Source organism: Suricata suricatta, chromosome 11 (assembly GCF_006229205.1).
Source record: "Suricata suricatta isolate VVHF042 chromosome 11, meerkat_22Aug2017_6uvM2_HiC, whole genome shotgun sequence".
NCBI classification, from domain to species: Eukaryota; Metazoa; Chordata; class Mammalia; order Carnivora; family Herpestidae; genus Suricata; species Suricata suricatta.
In genome coordinates, this window is record NC_043710.1 from 8,937,068 (window position 1) to 8,950,681 (window position 13,614).

General features: G+C 43.2%; 1 protein-coding gene across 3 annotated transcripts in view; it reads left to right on the forward strand.

The window, feature by feature from the left end:
• The first annotated feature begins 2,155 nt into the window (after positions 1 to 2,155).
• RAB3IL1 (RAB3A interacting protein like 1) overlaps positions 2,156 to 13,614 on the forward strand; it is a 44,671-nt gene continuing 33,212 nt past the window's right edge. For all 3 annotated transcript variants that reach the window (XM_029914744.1, XM_029914740.1, XM_029914745.1), the window contains exon 1: positions 2,156 to 2,711. Coding sequence is in view for 1 of the 3 variants with exons in the window: in XM_029914740.1 (XP_029770600.1) it covers positions 2,683 to 2,711 (29 nt within the window). In the remaining 2 variants the exon portion in view is untranslated. The remainder of the gene's footprint in view (positions 2,712 to 13,614) is intronic.

Consider the following 13,614-nt stretch of genomic DNA (forward strand, 5'->3'; position numbering starts at 1 on the left):
GGGTTGGGGGTGGTGGGGGAGGGGCGTGCTGCATTTCTAATGAGCGCGGTCGAAATTAGACCGCAGCGGTCTAAAGATCACACTTTGAGAAGTCCTGATTTACCATATGACCTGGAGCCTTAAAATCAATGCTCGCCTTCCCTCCGCTCCCCGCGCCCCGCTCCTTCCCTCCCTCCTCTCTCTCTCTCTCTCTCTCTCTCTGACATACTCCTAAGGGTTAACAGTGCTGACTTTGGTGCACACCGCTATTGCCTTTATAATTCACATGGTTACCTTGGGTACTTTTCTAATCGCAACCAACAATAATGCCGTTAAAGTTATGAGGGAGTCTCTTCAGAGATCAGAAACAGCCTTTTAGGGGTATTTGCTACATCCCTGCTGCCTGTGCTGTGGGAAGCATCTTTCCCATCGCTGTCCTGACCTTGAGCCTCAGTGTCCTCATCTGGAAAGTGGAACAATAACACTACCTGGGCAATGAGAATGATGGGTAATAATTCAGTCAACTCTCCAAGCCAGTGCTTCTCGTGCCTGGGTGCCTGCCCCGGTCCGTCTGCCACTCCCCCCTCTCCCCCCCCCCCTCCATTAGGCTGGCCAGACGGGTCCCACTGATGTTTTCTCAAGTTCCTTAGGCCAGTCCAATGGACAACGTGGGTTGAGAATCATTGCTGTAAGGGATAATTCCCTACCTTGTATTCCCAATTCCCCCACCAAAAAACAAAACAAAACAAAACAAACAAACAAACAAACAAAACCCCATACACTCAAGGGAGAGCTTTCCACTTAGCAGATGATCAGTATATTTTTAACTAGAATCGAAACGTGTGCCTAGCACCGCGACTGGCGCGGGCACGCCCACTTCACGTTAGCTGAAGGAGTAAATGAAACGCCTCCCTTTTGGTGCGCTCAGGTTCCTGCCTCCCCCATGGTGACCACTGGAGGGCGCCCCTGACTAGCTGGCTCCGGCCACCCGAGCCCTGCTGGCTGGTCAGAGTCTGCAGGGATCCTGGAGCTGGCACCGGATGGCTCCTGCATCTCCTTGACCCTGACCAGCAGGTAGAGCCATGAAAGAGAGTCGGAAGACACAGTGGCAAGTGGAGTTCTCCTCTCTTTCCCCTGAACTGCAGGTTCCTCACCGATATCCCCAAAGTCCTGCCAGGACCAGCTGACAGTGCTGTACCAGTCTCCTTCCCCACCCAGATGCCCCAGGATATCCGCAGAGACACCCCATGAGAAGTAGCTCCTGGCCTCTCCCCAGTGCTAAGACAGGTGGACCCTGGGCATAAGTCAGGGTCTTTTCCACTGGCTCTCAGCCATGAAAAGGTCACAGGCTGCCAGACACCTCTCCGGCACACAGAGAGGCCACAGCAGGCACTGATTAACCCACGCTAGGACAAAGGGTCCCAGGATTGACCCCCTGCAAGAGTGGAGTCCAATCCAGTCAGGATCGGCCTCTTCTGCTTTCTGTTCCACAGAGGAGTCATCCAACAAGCCATTTATGATGCCAGAACTAAGCCTCGTCTCATTCCTCATGCAACCAAAAATTCAGAGTCAAAGAAAGTGAAGGAAACACTTAAATAACTTTAGCACAGAATGCCAAGTCCTAATATCTGCATCAGGTACACAGGTCAGGACAACTGCTGCAGAGAAGGGATCGTTTGAGCCGGATCCTGAGGCATGGGTAGGAGTTTGCCTGAGCTGAGAAGGACAGAAGGGTACTACATATAAGGAAAAGGCCAGGAAAGTCACAGAGCCATTGTTATCTACATTTTATAGAGGAGGACCCTGAAGCTCAAGGCCGTGAGTCCAGGGCCACACAGCTATAAAAGGCGAGGCTGCGGCTGAAACCTGGGTCTTCTCATGTTGAAACCTGTGGCTTTTCCATGACCCACCATCACCTCTCCAGTGGATGTCAGTTTCTGGGGGGGCGGAGACTTACCTGTTTGGGTAGTGGTCTCTGTTGGGGTTGAAGGGAGGTCCAAGGGATGGGGGATGTGCCAAGAGTTGCCGACCACAGCAGTGCCATCTCTGAGGCAGGCAAAGCAGAGCTGGGAAGGTGGGTGGAGGTTCCAGGGACAGAACGTTATGGTCTTTTCATCTAAAATCACCATGGCAACAGGAGCATCACAGAGGGCTGCCACTATACCCTTCCAGGCCCTGCCTCAGCTGGGCAGGAAGCAGAGGACCCGGCTTGGCTGGGGGGCAGTGGGCAGGGCACCCTGGGGTGCTCCAGCCAGCCCTGGATCCTGCCTCCAGGCTCTATGTAGGGTATCTGCCGGCCCACACCCCTCTCTTGAGTCAATCACAGAAAGAACAGGGCAGAAGCCAAGAGAGAAAAAGGAGGGGGCTTGGCATATCTGGTCAGGGGAGGGGAGGGACCCTGCCGGCCTGGGGCCTGTAAGCAATACAGATAACAACTTCTCTACACTGGGGCCAGCAGCCCGATCCCTAAAGGGCTGGGTAGACTCAACATCCCAAGAGATGAACACATAAGCTCTGACTCCTGCAGAAAGACAACTAGCACTGGTAGAGGCAGGAAGAGGCTGGGACACGCCGGTCCAGCTTTACCAAGCACAGTCCTGCCAATGACAATGGACATGGAATAGACCAGAGCCAGGCACGAAAGGCAAGAGGATTCACCACAGCCTCGCGGAGAATGCTGGGATCTCAAGCTTCCCTGTCCCCATGGACTCCGCCCCACTGAGGCCAGCCAGGTGAGGCACAGAACCCATTCACAACCCCCTTCCCCACCAGCTTAGAACTGGGGCTAATGGGCAGGCAAGGAGGAGAGGGAGAATTCCATGCCGGCCTTCTGGAGAACTGCACTAGGTTCAAGGCCTGGGTGCTGTCGTATCTTCACTACAAGTCAGTAGCCTCAGGCTTCCTGATCTGTGGAATGGGCACATTAATAGCTCGACACCATGAGAGAACGCAGATGGGTGCTTCTCCTGTTGCTTACTTTGTAGCCAAAGACACCGAGGTGTAGAGAAAGAAATGGCCTTACCTCAAGTCACAAAGAAGTAGAGGCAGAGCTGGGAGGTGTGGGTAGGTCACCCGTCCAGGTCAGAATGGCGTGTCACCCACGAGCGCGCGCTGAATGTCAGCTGTGCTTAGCACCGTGCTGGGCATTGAGGGCGGGGAAGAGATGAAATTATGTTTTCCCCAAAACCTTGAGCGTGTACTGGTTGCCAGGCAGTGCACTAAGTGGTATTTAGAAATGACTGCATCTCATCATCAGAACTGGGGCCTAGGAAGAGTTACCCGCCTGTTGCAGGTAGGTGGCAAGGCCCAGAGAGAAGGTAAGTACTTGTCCAAGCCTCCACTCAAACCTGAGTCTCAGAGCCGTTGCAGTAGCGACTGTGCAGACTGCCTCCTGGCGCTCAGGTTCTGACCCCAAGTTGGTCGGTTGGTAAGGCTGCCTGGCAGCGGTGTCCTGGAGCAGATGCCTCTGCTCCGTGGGCGGCTGGACTAGGCAGCCAGATCAGGTAAGAGGCCGTGTGCCAGTTTCCAGGGGAGTCTTCCCCAGGAGGTGGCCAGAACAGCCCCAAGTCCAGTGGGGGAGGATGGCCTGAGGGGGGGCCTCATGAGGAGTAAACCGTGTTGGTGACTCTCTGTTAGGGCCACGGGACCACCTAGCAAGCTGCCTTTAGTGGCCTCCAAGTGTCTCAGACATAGGTTGCCTGGACAACCACAGCTCCGCCCCTTCTCCACCGCAGGCTGGGGTTTCAGAGTTGGCAAATAAAAACAAGAGGGCAGTCAGTAACATCTGAGTTTCGGATAAACGTCGGTATGTCCTACACTCCATAGGCCCCTGGAGGGGGGCATCCAGCAACAAGAGTCTTCTCTGCATTGACATTTCAGCTTCGGTGATCCCTGGGCTGCTGATTTCTGGAGCCTGGCTGCTCCGAGGGAGGTCTGGAGAAGCCTGCTGGAGGTGCAGACCCTCAGGCCCCACCCTAGATCACTCAGTCAGAATCCGGACTTTATCGAGATCCCGGGAGGTCTGTGTGCACTTGACCCTTTGAGAGTCTTGCTTCCCACAACAAGAGAGATTTAAGTCTATTGCGGTATTGCAGGTTTATTGCAGATGGCTAGGAAAATGCAGCACAGTGAAAAACACGAAATCGCCAAAGATGATCATTTTGATGCGTTTCCTTCGTGTCCTTTAACATTGAGGTAAAATGCACATCCCATAAAATTCGCCATTGTAGCCATTGTACATGTACAATTAGTTTAGCGGCTCTTACTTCATTGAACCATCGCCACTCATTCTGGAACATTTTTCTCACCTGAATGGAAACTCAGTACCTATTAATGCAGTCACTCCCCATTCACCCCTTTCTCCCGTCCCTGGTAACCATCGATCTGCTTCAGTCTCTATCTATGGCTTTGCCTTTTCTAGACATTTCATATAAATGGAATCAGAGAATATTTGTCCTTTTATGTCTGGCATGTTTCACTAGATGTAATGTTGTCAAGGTTCAGCTGCACGGTAGTACTGGTCGGGGCTTTATTCCTTTCTGGGTTGAATAATCTTCCACTATATGGATATACCACAGTTGTTTATTCCTTTCTCAGTTGATGGACATCCGAATTGTTTCCATTTTTTAAAAATCTACTATGTATATTTATAGACATGTTTTTCTTTAAATGTTCAGTTCTTGGGGTGGTACCTGGGTGGCTCAGTCGGTTAAGCCTCCGACTTCGGCTCAGGTCAGATCTCACATTCATGGGTTCGAGCCCCACGTCAGGCTCTGTGCTGACAGCTAGCTCAGAGCCTGGAGCCTGCTTCTGTGTCTCCTTCTCTCTGTGTCTCCTTCTCTCTCTGCCCCTCCCCCTCTCATGCTCTGTCTCTCTCTGTATCAAAAATAAATTAAAACAAAAAAATAAAAAATAAATAAAAATAAAAAACAAATGTTCAGTTCTTTGGGGTAGATGCCTAGGAGTAAAATTATTTGATTGCATGGTAATTCACTGGCTAATTTCTCAAGGAACTGCCTGTTTTCCACAGTGACTGTACTATTTTACATTCCCACCAGCCCTGCATGATGGATTCTAGTTTCTCCATCTGCTCACCAACTCTTGCTTTTTTCCTTTAAAAAAAATAAAAAAATAAATAAAAAGCTATCCTAGTTAGTGTGCAGTGGTAATCTCCTGGTGGTTTTGATTTGCATTTCCCTAATGACAAATGATGTTGAACCTCATTGGAGAAATGTCTGTCCAAGTCCTTTGCCCATCTTGTAGTTGGATTGTTTTCCTACTGTTTGAGTTCTAAGACTCCTTTATATATTCTGGACAATAGACTCTTATGTATATGATTTACAAATATGTTTTCCTATTCTTTGGTTTGTCTTTTCACCTTCTTGAGAATGTTCTTTGATGAGCAAAAGTGTTTTTTTTTTGACAAAGTTCAGTTTATTTTTTCTTTGTTCTTTTGTTCTTTTGGTGTCATAGCTAAGGAATCATTACCAAATCCAAGGTCATGAAAATTTACTGTTAAATTTTCTAACAGTTCCGTAACTCCAGATCTTACATGTGGTCTTTGACCCATTTTGAGTTAACTTTTGTATGTGTGAGAGGTGGGGGGGGGTCCAACTTCAACTTCATTCTTCTTTTCTTTTCTTTTTCTTTCTTTCTTTTTTTTTCTTTCTAGAAGGAGAGAGAGAGTGCAAGCTGGTGAGCTGGGGAGGGGAAAAAACAGAGGGAGACAGAAGATCCAAAGCAGGCTCTCTGGGGCGCCTGGGTGGCTCAGTCGGTTGGGCCTCCGGCTTCGGCTCAGGTCAGATCTCACATTCGTGGGTTCGAGCCCCGCATCAGGCTCTGTGCTAACAGCTAGCTCAGAGCCTGGAGCCTGCTTCCAGTTCTGTGTCTCCTTCTCTCTCTGCCCCTCCCCCTCTCATGCTCTGTCTCTCTCTGTATTAAAAATAAATAAAACATTAAAAAAAATTTTTTTTAAAAGCAGGCTCTCTGCTGATAGCCTGATGTGGGGCTTGAACCCATAAACCGTGAGATCATAACCTGAACTAAAGTTGGATGCTTAACTGACTGAGCCACCCAGGCACCCTGTCTTTTTCTTTCTAAGTAATCTCTACGCCCAACGTGGGGCTTGAACTCAGGACCCTGAGATCAAGAGTCACATGCTCTACCGAGTTATCTAGCCACCCCTCCCCCCAACTCATCTTTCTTTTACATTGGATACCCAGTTGTCCAAGCACTATTATGTGAAAAGATTATTTTTTTCCACATTGAATAGTCTTGCTGCTTTTGTTGAAAATCACTTTCCAATAAAGATATGGGTTCATTTCTGGACTCTCGATGTTATTTATTCCATTAACCTATATGTCTATCCTTATGCCGGCACCACACTGTTTTTGTCCGGTAACTTTGTAGAAGTTTTGAAATTGGGAAGTGTGAGTTCTCCAATTTATTTTTCCCATTTCAAGATTGTTTTGGCTGCCTAGGGTCCTTTAAAATTCCATATGAACTTGAGGATCAACTTGCACATTTCTGCAAAAAGACAGTTGGAGTTTTGATGGAGATTGCATTGAATCTATAGATCACTTTGCTTTCTTAACAATATTGTTTCTTTACAAGCCATGAACATAGGATGTCTTTTCATTTATTTAGGTCTGTTTAAATGACTTTCAGCAATTATTGTAGTTTTCAGTGTATAAGTCTTGTACTCCTTTGTTAAATTTATTCCTAAATACTGTATTATTTTTTATAATATTGTAAATGAAGTCGTTTATTTTTTATTTTTTATTTTTTTAATGTTTTATTTATTTTTGATACAGAGAGAGAGCATGAGAGGGGGAGAGGCAGAGAGAGGAGGAGACACAGAACCGGAAGCAGGCTCCAGGCTCTGAGCTAGCTGTCAGCACAGAGCCTGACGCGGGGCTCGAACCCACAAACGTGAGATCTGACCTGAGCCGAAGTCGGAGGCTTAACCCACTGAGCCACCCAGGCGCCCCTGAAGTCGTTTCTATACATTTATTTTCCAGGTTGTTCATTGCTAGTGTATAGAAATACAACTGATTTTTGCATATTGATCTGATATTCTGCAACTTTGCTGAATTCGTTTATTAGCCCTGATCATGTGGATTCTTTAGGATTTTCTACATATAAGATTACACCATCTATGAATAGAGACAGTTTTCTTACTTCCCTTCCAATCTGAATGCCTTTTATTTACTTTCTTCCCACGGCTAAAACCTTCAGTAAAATGTTGGAAAAAAAGTGGCAAAACCAGATATCCTTATATTTTTTCTGATCTTAGGAGCAGAGCTTTCAGTTTTTCACCATTGAGTATGATATTAACTGTGGGTTTTCACAGATCACCTCTGTCAAGCTAAGAAAGTTCCCTTCAAGTCCTAGTTTTATGAGTGTTTTATCATGAAGGGTGTTAGGTGAGGTTTTTCCCCAAACTTTTTTATTTTATTTTAATTTTTTTTAATGTTTTATTTAATTTTGAGACAGAGCATGAGAGGGGGAGGGGAAGAGAGAGAAGGAGACACAGAACCAGAAGCAGGCTCCAGGCTCTGAGCTGTCAGCACAGAGCCTGACGCAGGGCTCGAACCCACGAACGTGAGATCTGACCTGAGCCGAAGTCGGAGGCTTAACCGACTGAGCCACCCAGGCGCCCTCACCAAACTTTTTTAGTATGGCAAAATGCACACAACATAAAACTTAAAGTTTTACCCATTTCTTTGTTTTTTTAAGTTTATGTATTTATTTTGAGAAGGAGAGAGAGAAAGAATGCAGATTCTGTCAGCACAGAGCCCAAGGCGGGGCTTGAACTCACCAACCATGAGATCATGACCTGAGCTGAAAGGAAGAGTCAGACGCTCAACTGACTGAACCCCCCAAGTGCTCCAACCACTTAACCCATTTCTCAGTGTGTAGTTCAAGACTACTGAATGTATTCATGATGTTGTACGAACATCACTATCGTCTGTCTTCATAGCACTTTCATCTTGTGAAACTGAAGCTCTGTACCCATTAAACAATAACTCCCACCCACAACACCTCCCGTCCCTGGTAACCACCATTCTACTGCTTTGTCTGTCTGATTTGGGCTACTCTAAGTATCTTCTTTTTTTTTAAATCCAAGTTAGTTAACATAGAGTGTAACAATGGTCTCAGGAGTAGAATTTAGTGATTCATCACTTCCGTATATCACCCAGTGGTCATCCCAACGAATGCCCTCCTTAATGCCCATCACCATTTAGACCATCCCCCTACTCAAAACCCCTCCAGAAATCTGTTTGTTCTCGTATTTAAGAGGCTCTTTTTTTTTTTTTAATTTTTTAAAATGTTTTATTTATTTTTGAGACAGAGACAGACAGCATGAGCGGGGAGGGGCAGAGAGAGAGGGAGACACAGAATCAGAAGCAGGCTGTCAGCACAGAACCCGACGCGGGCTCGAACCCACGAACGTGAGATCATGACCTGAGCCAAAGTCCGAGGCTTAACCGTCTAAACCAACCAGGCGCCTCTACGAGGCTCTTATGATTTGCCTCCCTCTCTGTTTTTATCTTATTTTTCCTTCCCTTCCTCTATGTTCATCTGTTGTGTTTCTTAAATTCCACATATGGGTGAAATAATACCATATTTGTCTTTCTCTTACGGACTTATTTCACTTAGCATGATAAAATCTAGTTCCATCCAGGGTGTTGCAAATGGCAACATTTCATTCTTTTTGATTACCAAATAATATTCATGTGTGTGTGTGTGTGTGTGTGTGTGTGTGTGTGTGTACCATATCTTTATCCATTCATCAGTCAATGGACACTGGGCTCTTCCCATTATTTGGCTATTGTTGATAGTGTTGCTATAAGCCTTGGGGTGTGTGTGCCCCTTTGAATTAGCATTTTTGTATCCTTTGGGTAAATACCTAGTAGTATAATTGCTGGTGGTAGGGTAGCTCTATTTGTAATTTTTTGAGGAACCTCCACGCTGTTCTCCAGAGTGACTGTACCAGTTTGCATTCACACCAGCCGTGCAGAAGGGTTCCCTTTTCTCTGCATTCTCGCCACCATCTGTTGTTTCCTGAGTTGTTAATTTTAGCCATTCTGACCGGGGTGAGGCTCATTATGGTTTTCATTTCCTGATGGTGAATGATGTTGAGCATCTTTTCACATGTCTGCTAGCTATCTGGATGTCTTCTTTGGAAGAGTGTCTGTTCATCTCTTTTGACCATTTTTTCACTGGATTCCTTGTTTTGTGGGTGTTGAGTTTGATAAGTTCTTTATAGATTTTGGATAATAATCCTTTGCCCAATATGTCTTTTGCAAATACCTTCTCCCATTCTGTCAGTGCCTTTTAATTTTGTTGATTGTGCAGAAGCTTTTTTATCTTGATGAGGTCCCAGTGGTTCATTTAAGTATCTCACATAAGTGAAATCATACAGTATTTGTCTTTTTGTGACTGGCTTATGTCACTTACAATAATATTTTCAAAGTTCATCAATAAGAGTGTTGGGCTTTATCAAATTATTTTTCTACATCAGTTGAGACGATCATGTGGCTATTTTCCTCTATTCCATGAATATTGTGTGTTACATTAATTTTCATAAATTGAACCACCTTTGCATTCTTGGGATAAACCCCACTTGCCCATGCAGGATGACCATTTTAATTGTTGGATTCAAATTTCTCAGCATTTAGTTGATAATTTCAGCATCTATATTCATAAGGAATATTGGTCTATAGATATCTTTCCTTATAATTTCTTTGTCTGGCCTTAGTAGCAATGTGACACTGGCATCGTGGAATGAATTAGGAAGCAGTCTATTTTTTGGAAAAGTTTGAGAAAGATTGGTATTAATTCTTCCTCAGATGTTTGAGAGAATTGACCAGTGAAGCAATCTGATCCTAGTATTTTCTTTATTGGAAATTTTTTGTTTACTTACTCAGTCTCTTCTTACGGGTCTATTCAGGTTTCTATTTGTTCTTGAGTCAGTTTTAGTAGTTTGCATGTTTCTAGGAAATTTTCTTTTTATCTAGGTTACCTGGCTTGTTGACATACAATTATTCATCTTACAATCCTTTTTGTATCAATGAAGTTGATAACAACATCCCTACTTTCATTCCTAGTTTTCGTGATTTGAGTCTTTTATCTCTCTGTCTTTTTTGTCATTCTAACTAAAATCAATTTTGTTACTCCTTTCAGAGAAGGAACTTTTGTTTTCCTCGATTCTCTTTTTTGTTTTTCAATTCGGTATTTCCTTTATTTCCACTCCAATCTTTATTTCCTTCCTTCTGCTGGCTTTGGGTTTCATTTGTTCTTTTTCTGAGTTCCTTTAGTGGAAGTTTAGGGTGAGACTTGAGTGGGGTTGAGGTATGAGGTTGGATGGAGACCCTGTAACCATCTTGCTACCAAAAGGGATCACCAGTGTGAGAATACAGGTAAATCAGGAGGAGGACAAGAGAAACGTTGGATCTTGAGGACAGTGGTTGGGCCCCTGAAACAGTCCATGTCTGAAGCAAGTCCTACTTCTAGACATTCAGTTACATAATTCAATACATTTTCTTTGGGCCCATTTAAAAAAAGTTGGAAGTTTAATTATTAACTTGAGATCATTTTTCTGTTTAATATTGGTATTTGTCTGTGTAATATAGATGTTTAGAACTATAAACTTCCCCCTGAGAACTGCTTCTATTGCATTCCATAAGTTTTGATATGCTGTTTTTATTTTCATTCACCTCATCTAATTTCCCTTGTGATTTCTTTTTAATCCATTGGGCATATAAAAGTATTATTCTATTTTCACGTATCACATTTATTAATTTCTGGTTTCATGTCATTGTGGTCAGAGAAAATACTTCATATGCATTCAGTAGTTTTACATGTATTGAGACTTGTTTTGTGGTATAAACGTGGTCTATCCTGAGGGATGTTCCATGCTTCCTTGAGAAGAATGTGTAATCTGCTGTTATTGGGTGGAGTTAGGTCTAGTTGGTTTACAGTGTTGTTCAATGCTTCTATTTCTTCTTTTATCTTTTGTGTAGTAGTTCTATCCATTACAGAAAATGGAATACTGGAGGGGCACCTGGGTGGCTCAGTTGGTGAAGCGTCTGACTTTGGCTCAGGTCATGATCTCATGGTTGGTGAGTCTGAGCCCCACACCGCACTCTCTGCTGTCAGTGAGGCACCTCCTTCAGATCCTCTGTCACCCCACCCCCTGCCCCTCTCCTGCTTGTGCTCTCTCTCTCTCTCAAAAATAAATAAATATTAAAAAAAAAGAAAATGGAGTATTGGAGTCCTTATTATTGTTGAACTGTTTATTTCTCCCTTATGTATATATTTATTATTATTATATCTTCTTAATGGATTGAGCCTTTTATCATTATATAATACCTCTCTTAATAATTTATGGTTATAAATAAAAAATAAATATAAATCATTTATGAAATCTCTTTTAATGATTCTTGCCCTAAAGCCTATTTTTAAAATAGTAGTACAGCTACTTCATCTCTCTTTTTGTTAATTTTTGGCATAGATTATCTGTTCCATCCTTTCACTTTTAACCTATTTGAGTTTTTGAGCCAAAGAAAGACTCTTGTGATAGCATATAGTTGCATTATGTGTTTTGTATTTAAAAATTTTTTTAAATTTATTTTTGAAAGAGAGAGAGAGAGAGAGAGAGAGAGAGAGAGAGAGATAGCATGAGCTGGGGAGGGTCAGAGAGAGAGGGAGATACAGAATCCAAAGACAGGCTCCAGACTCTGAACCAGCTGTCAGCACAGAGCCCCATATGGGGCTTGAATCCACGAACTCTAAGATCGTGACCTGAGCTGAAGTGGGACGCTTAACTCACTGAGCCACCCAGGTGCCCCACCTTGTGTGTTTTTTAAATCCATTCCATCAAGTCTGTCTTTTAATTAGAGAATTTAATCCATTTACATTTAATGCAATTACTAATAAGAACTTACTTCCGCCACTTTGTTTGCTGTATGTCTTGTATCTTTTGTTGTTGTTGCTGCTTTTCAATTCCTCCTTCTTTTGTGTTAGGTGTTTTCTAATGTACCATTTTTATTCCCTTGTTGTTTCTACTACCAGATATATTTTATTTTCTTAGTGTTGTCCTGGGGATTAGAATTAGCATCTTAATTTATAACTATCTAGTTCAAATTAATACCAGTTTAGTTTTGGTAGTATACAAAACTTTGTTCTTTTATAGCCCCATTCCCTGTCCTTTATGTTGTTAGCATCCCAAATTACATCTTTATACATTCGGTTTCCATCAACATAGATTTATAATTATTGTAGTTGTCCTTTAAATTATATAAGAAACAAAAAAGAAGAGTTACATTCTAAAAATACATCATTGCTGACTTTTATATTTACCTATAGCAGTGTTCATTTCTTCATGTGGATTTGAGTTACTGTCTGCTGTCCTGAAGGACCTTTTTAACATTTCTTGTAAAGAAAGTCTACTAGTGACAAATTCTCATAGCTTTTGTTTTTCTGGAAATGTCTTCATTTCTCCTTACTTCCTGAAGGATAGTTTTGTCAGATAAAAATTCCTCACTGCCTTTTCTTCCCCTTTCAGAGCTTCAAATATATTATCTCACTGCCTCATGGCCCCCAAAGTTTCTGATGAGAAATCTGCTGGAGAATCTGAGGTTCTCTTGTATGTGATTAGTCACTTTTCTCTTCTCGTCCTAAGATTCTCTTTTTTGATTTTGGCCTTCTACAGCTTCATTATGTCTTGGTGCGCATCTCTTTGAGTTTATCTTACTTGACGTTGATTAAGCTTCCTGCATGTGTAGATTATGTCTTGCCTCGAATTTAGAAGTTTTTAGCCATTATATCTTCAAATATTTTTTCTTATTTCTCTCCTGCCCCTCCTACTGGGACTTCCACTATGCATCTGTTAATATGCATGATGTTGTCTCATAAATCTCTTTGGTTCTGTTTATTTTTCTTCATCCTTTTTTTCTTTCTGCTCCACAGACTAGGTAACCTCAATTGACTTATCTTTAAGTCGGCTGACTCTTTCTTCTGCTTGCTACAGTCTGTTGTTGAACAACTCTAGTCAATTTTTGTTTTAATTTTTTTTTAATGTTTTATTTATTTTTGATACAGAGAGAGACAGAGCATGAGAGGGGGAGGGGCAGAGAGAGAAGGAGACACAGAACCGGAAACAGGCTCCAGGTTCTGAGCTAGCTGTTAGCAAAGAGCCCGACGCGGGGCTCGAACCCAGGAACATGAGATCTGACCTGAGCCGAAGTCGGAGGCCCAACCGACCGAGCCACCCAGGCGCCCCTACTCTAGTCAATTTTTGATTTCAGTTAATTCTCTTCAAATCCAGAATTTCCATTTGCTTCTGCGTTCTTGCTTTTGTTTCCTTCCTGATAGTCTCTGTCTGGTGAGATATGATTCTCATGTTTTCCTTTAATTCTTTACACATGGTTTCCTTTAGGTCTTTGAGTATATTTTAAATAGTTGATTTTAAACCTTCATCTTCTGGGTAGGGGGAAAAAAGAAAAAAAAAGTAAAGCCTTTGTCTTCTATAGCCAATATCTGTGCTTCCTCAAGGACATTATTCCCCCCAACATCCAATGTATAAATCATGCTCCTTTTTTTCTAAACTGGACATTTTGAGTATTATAA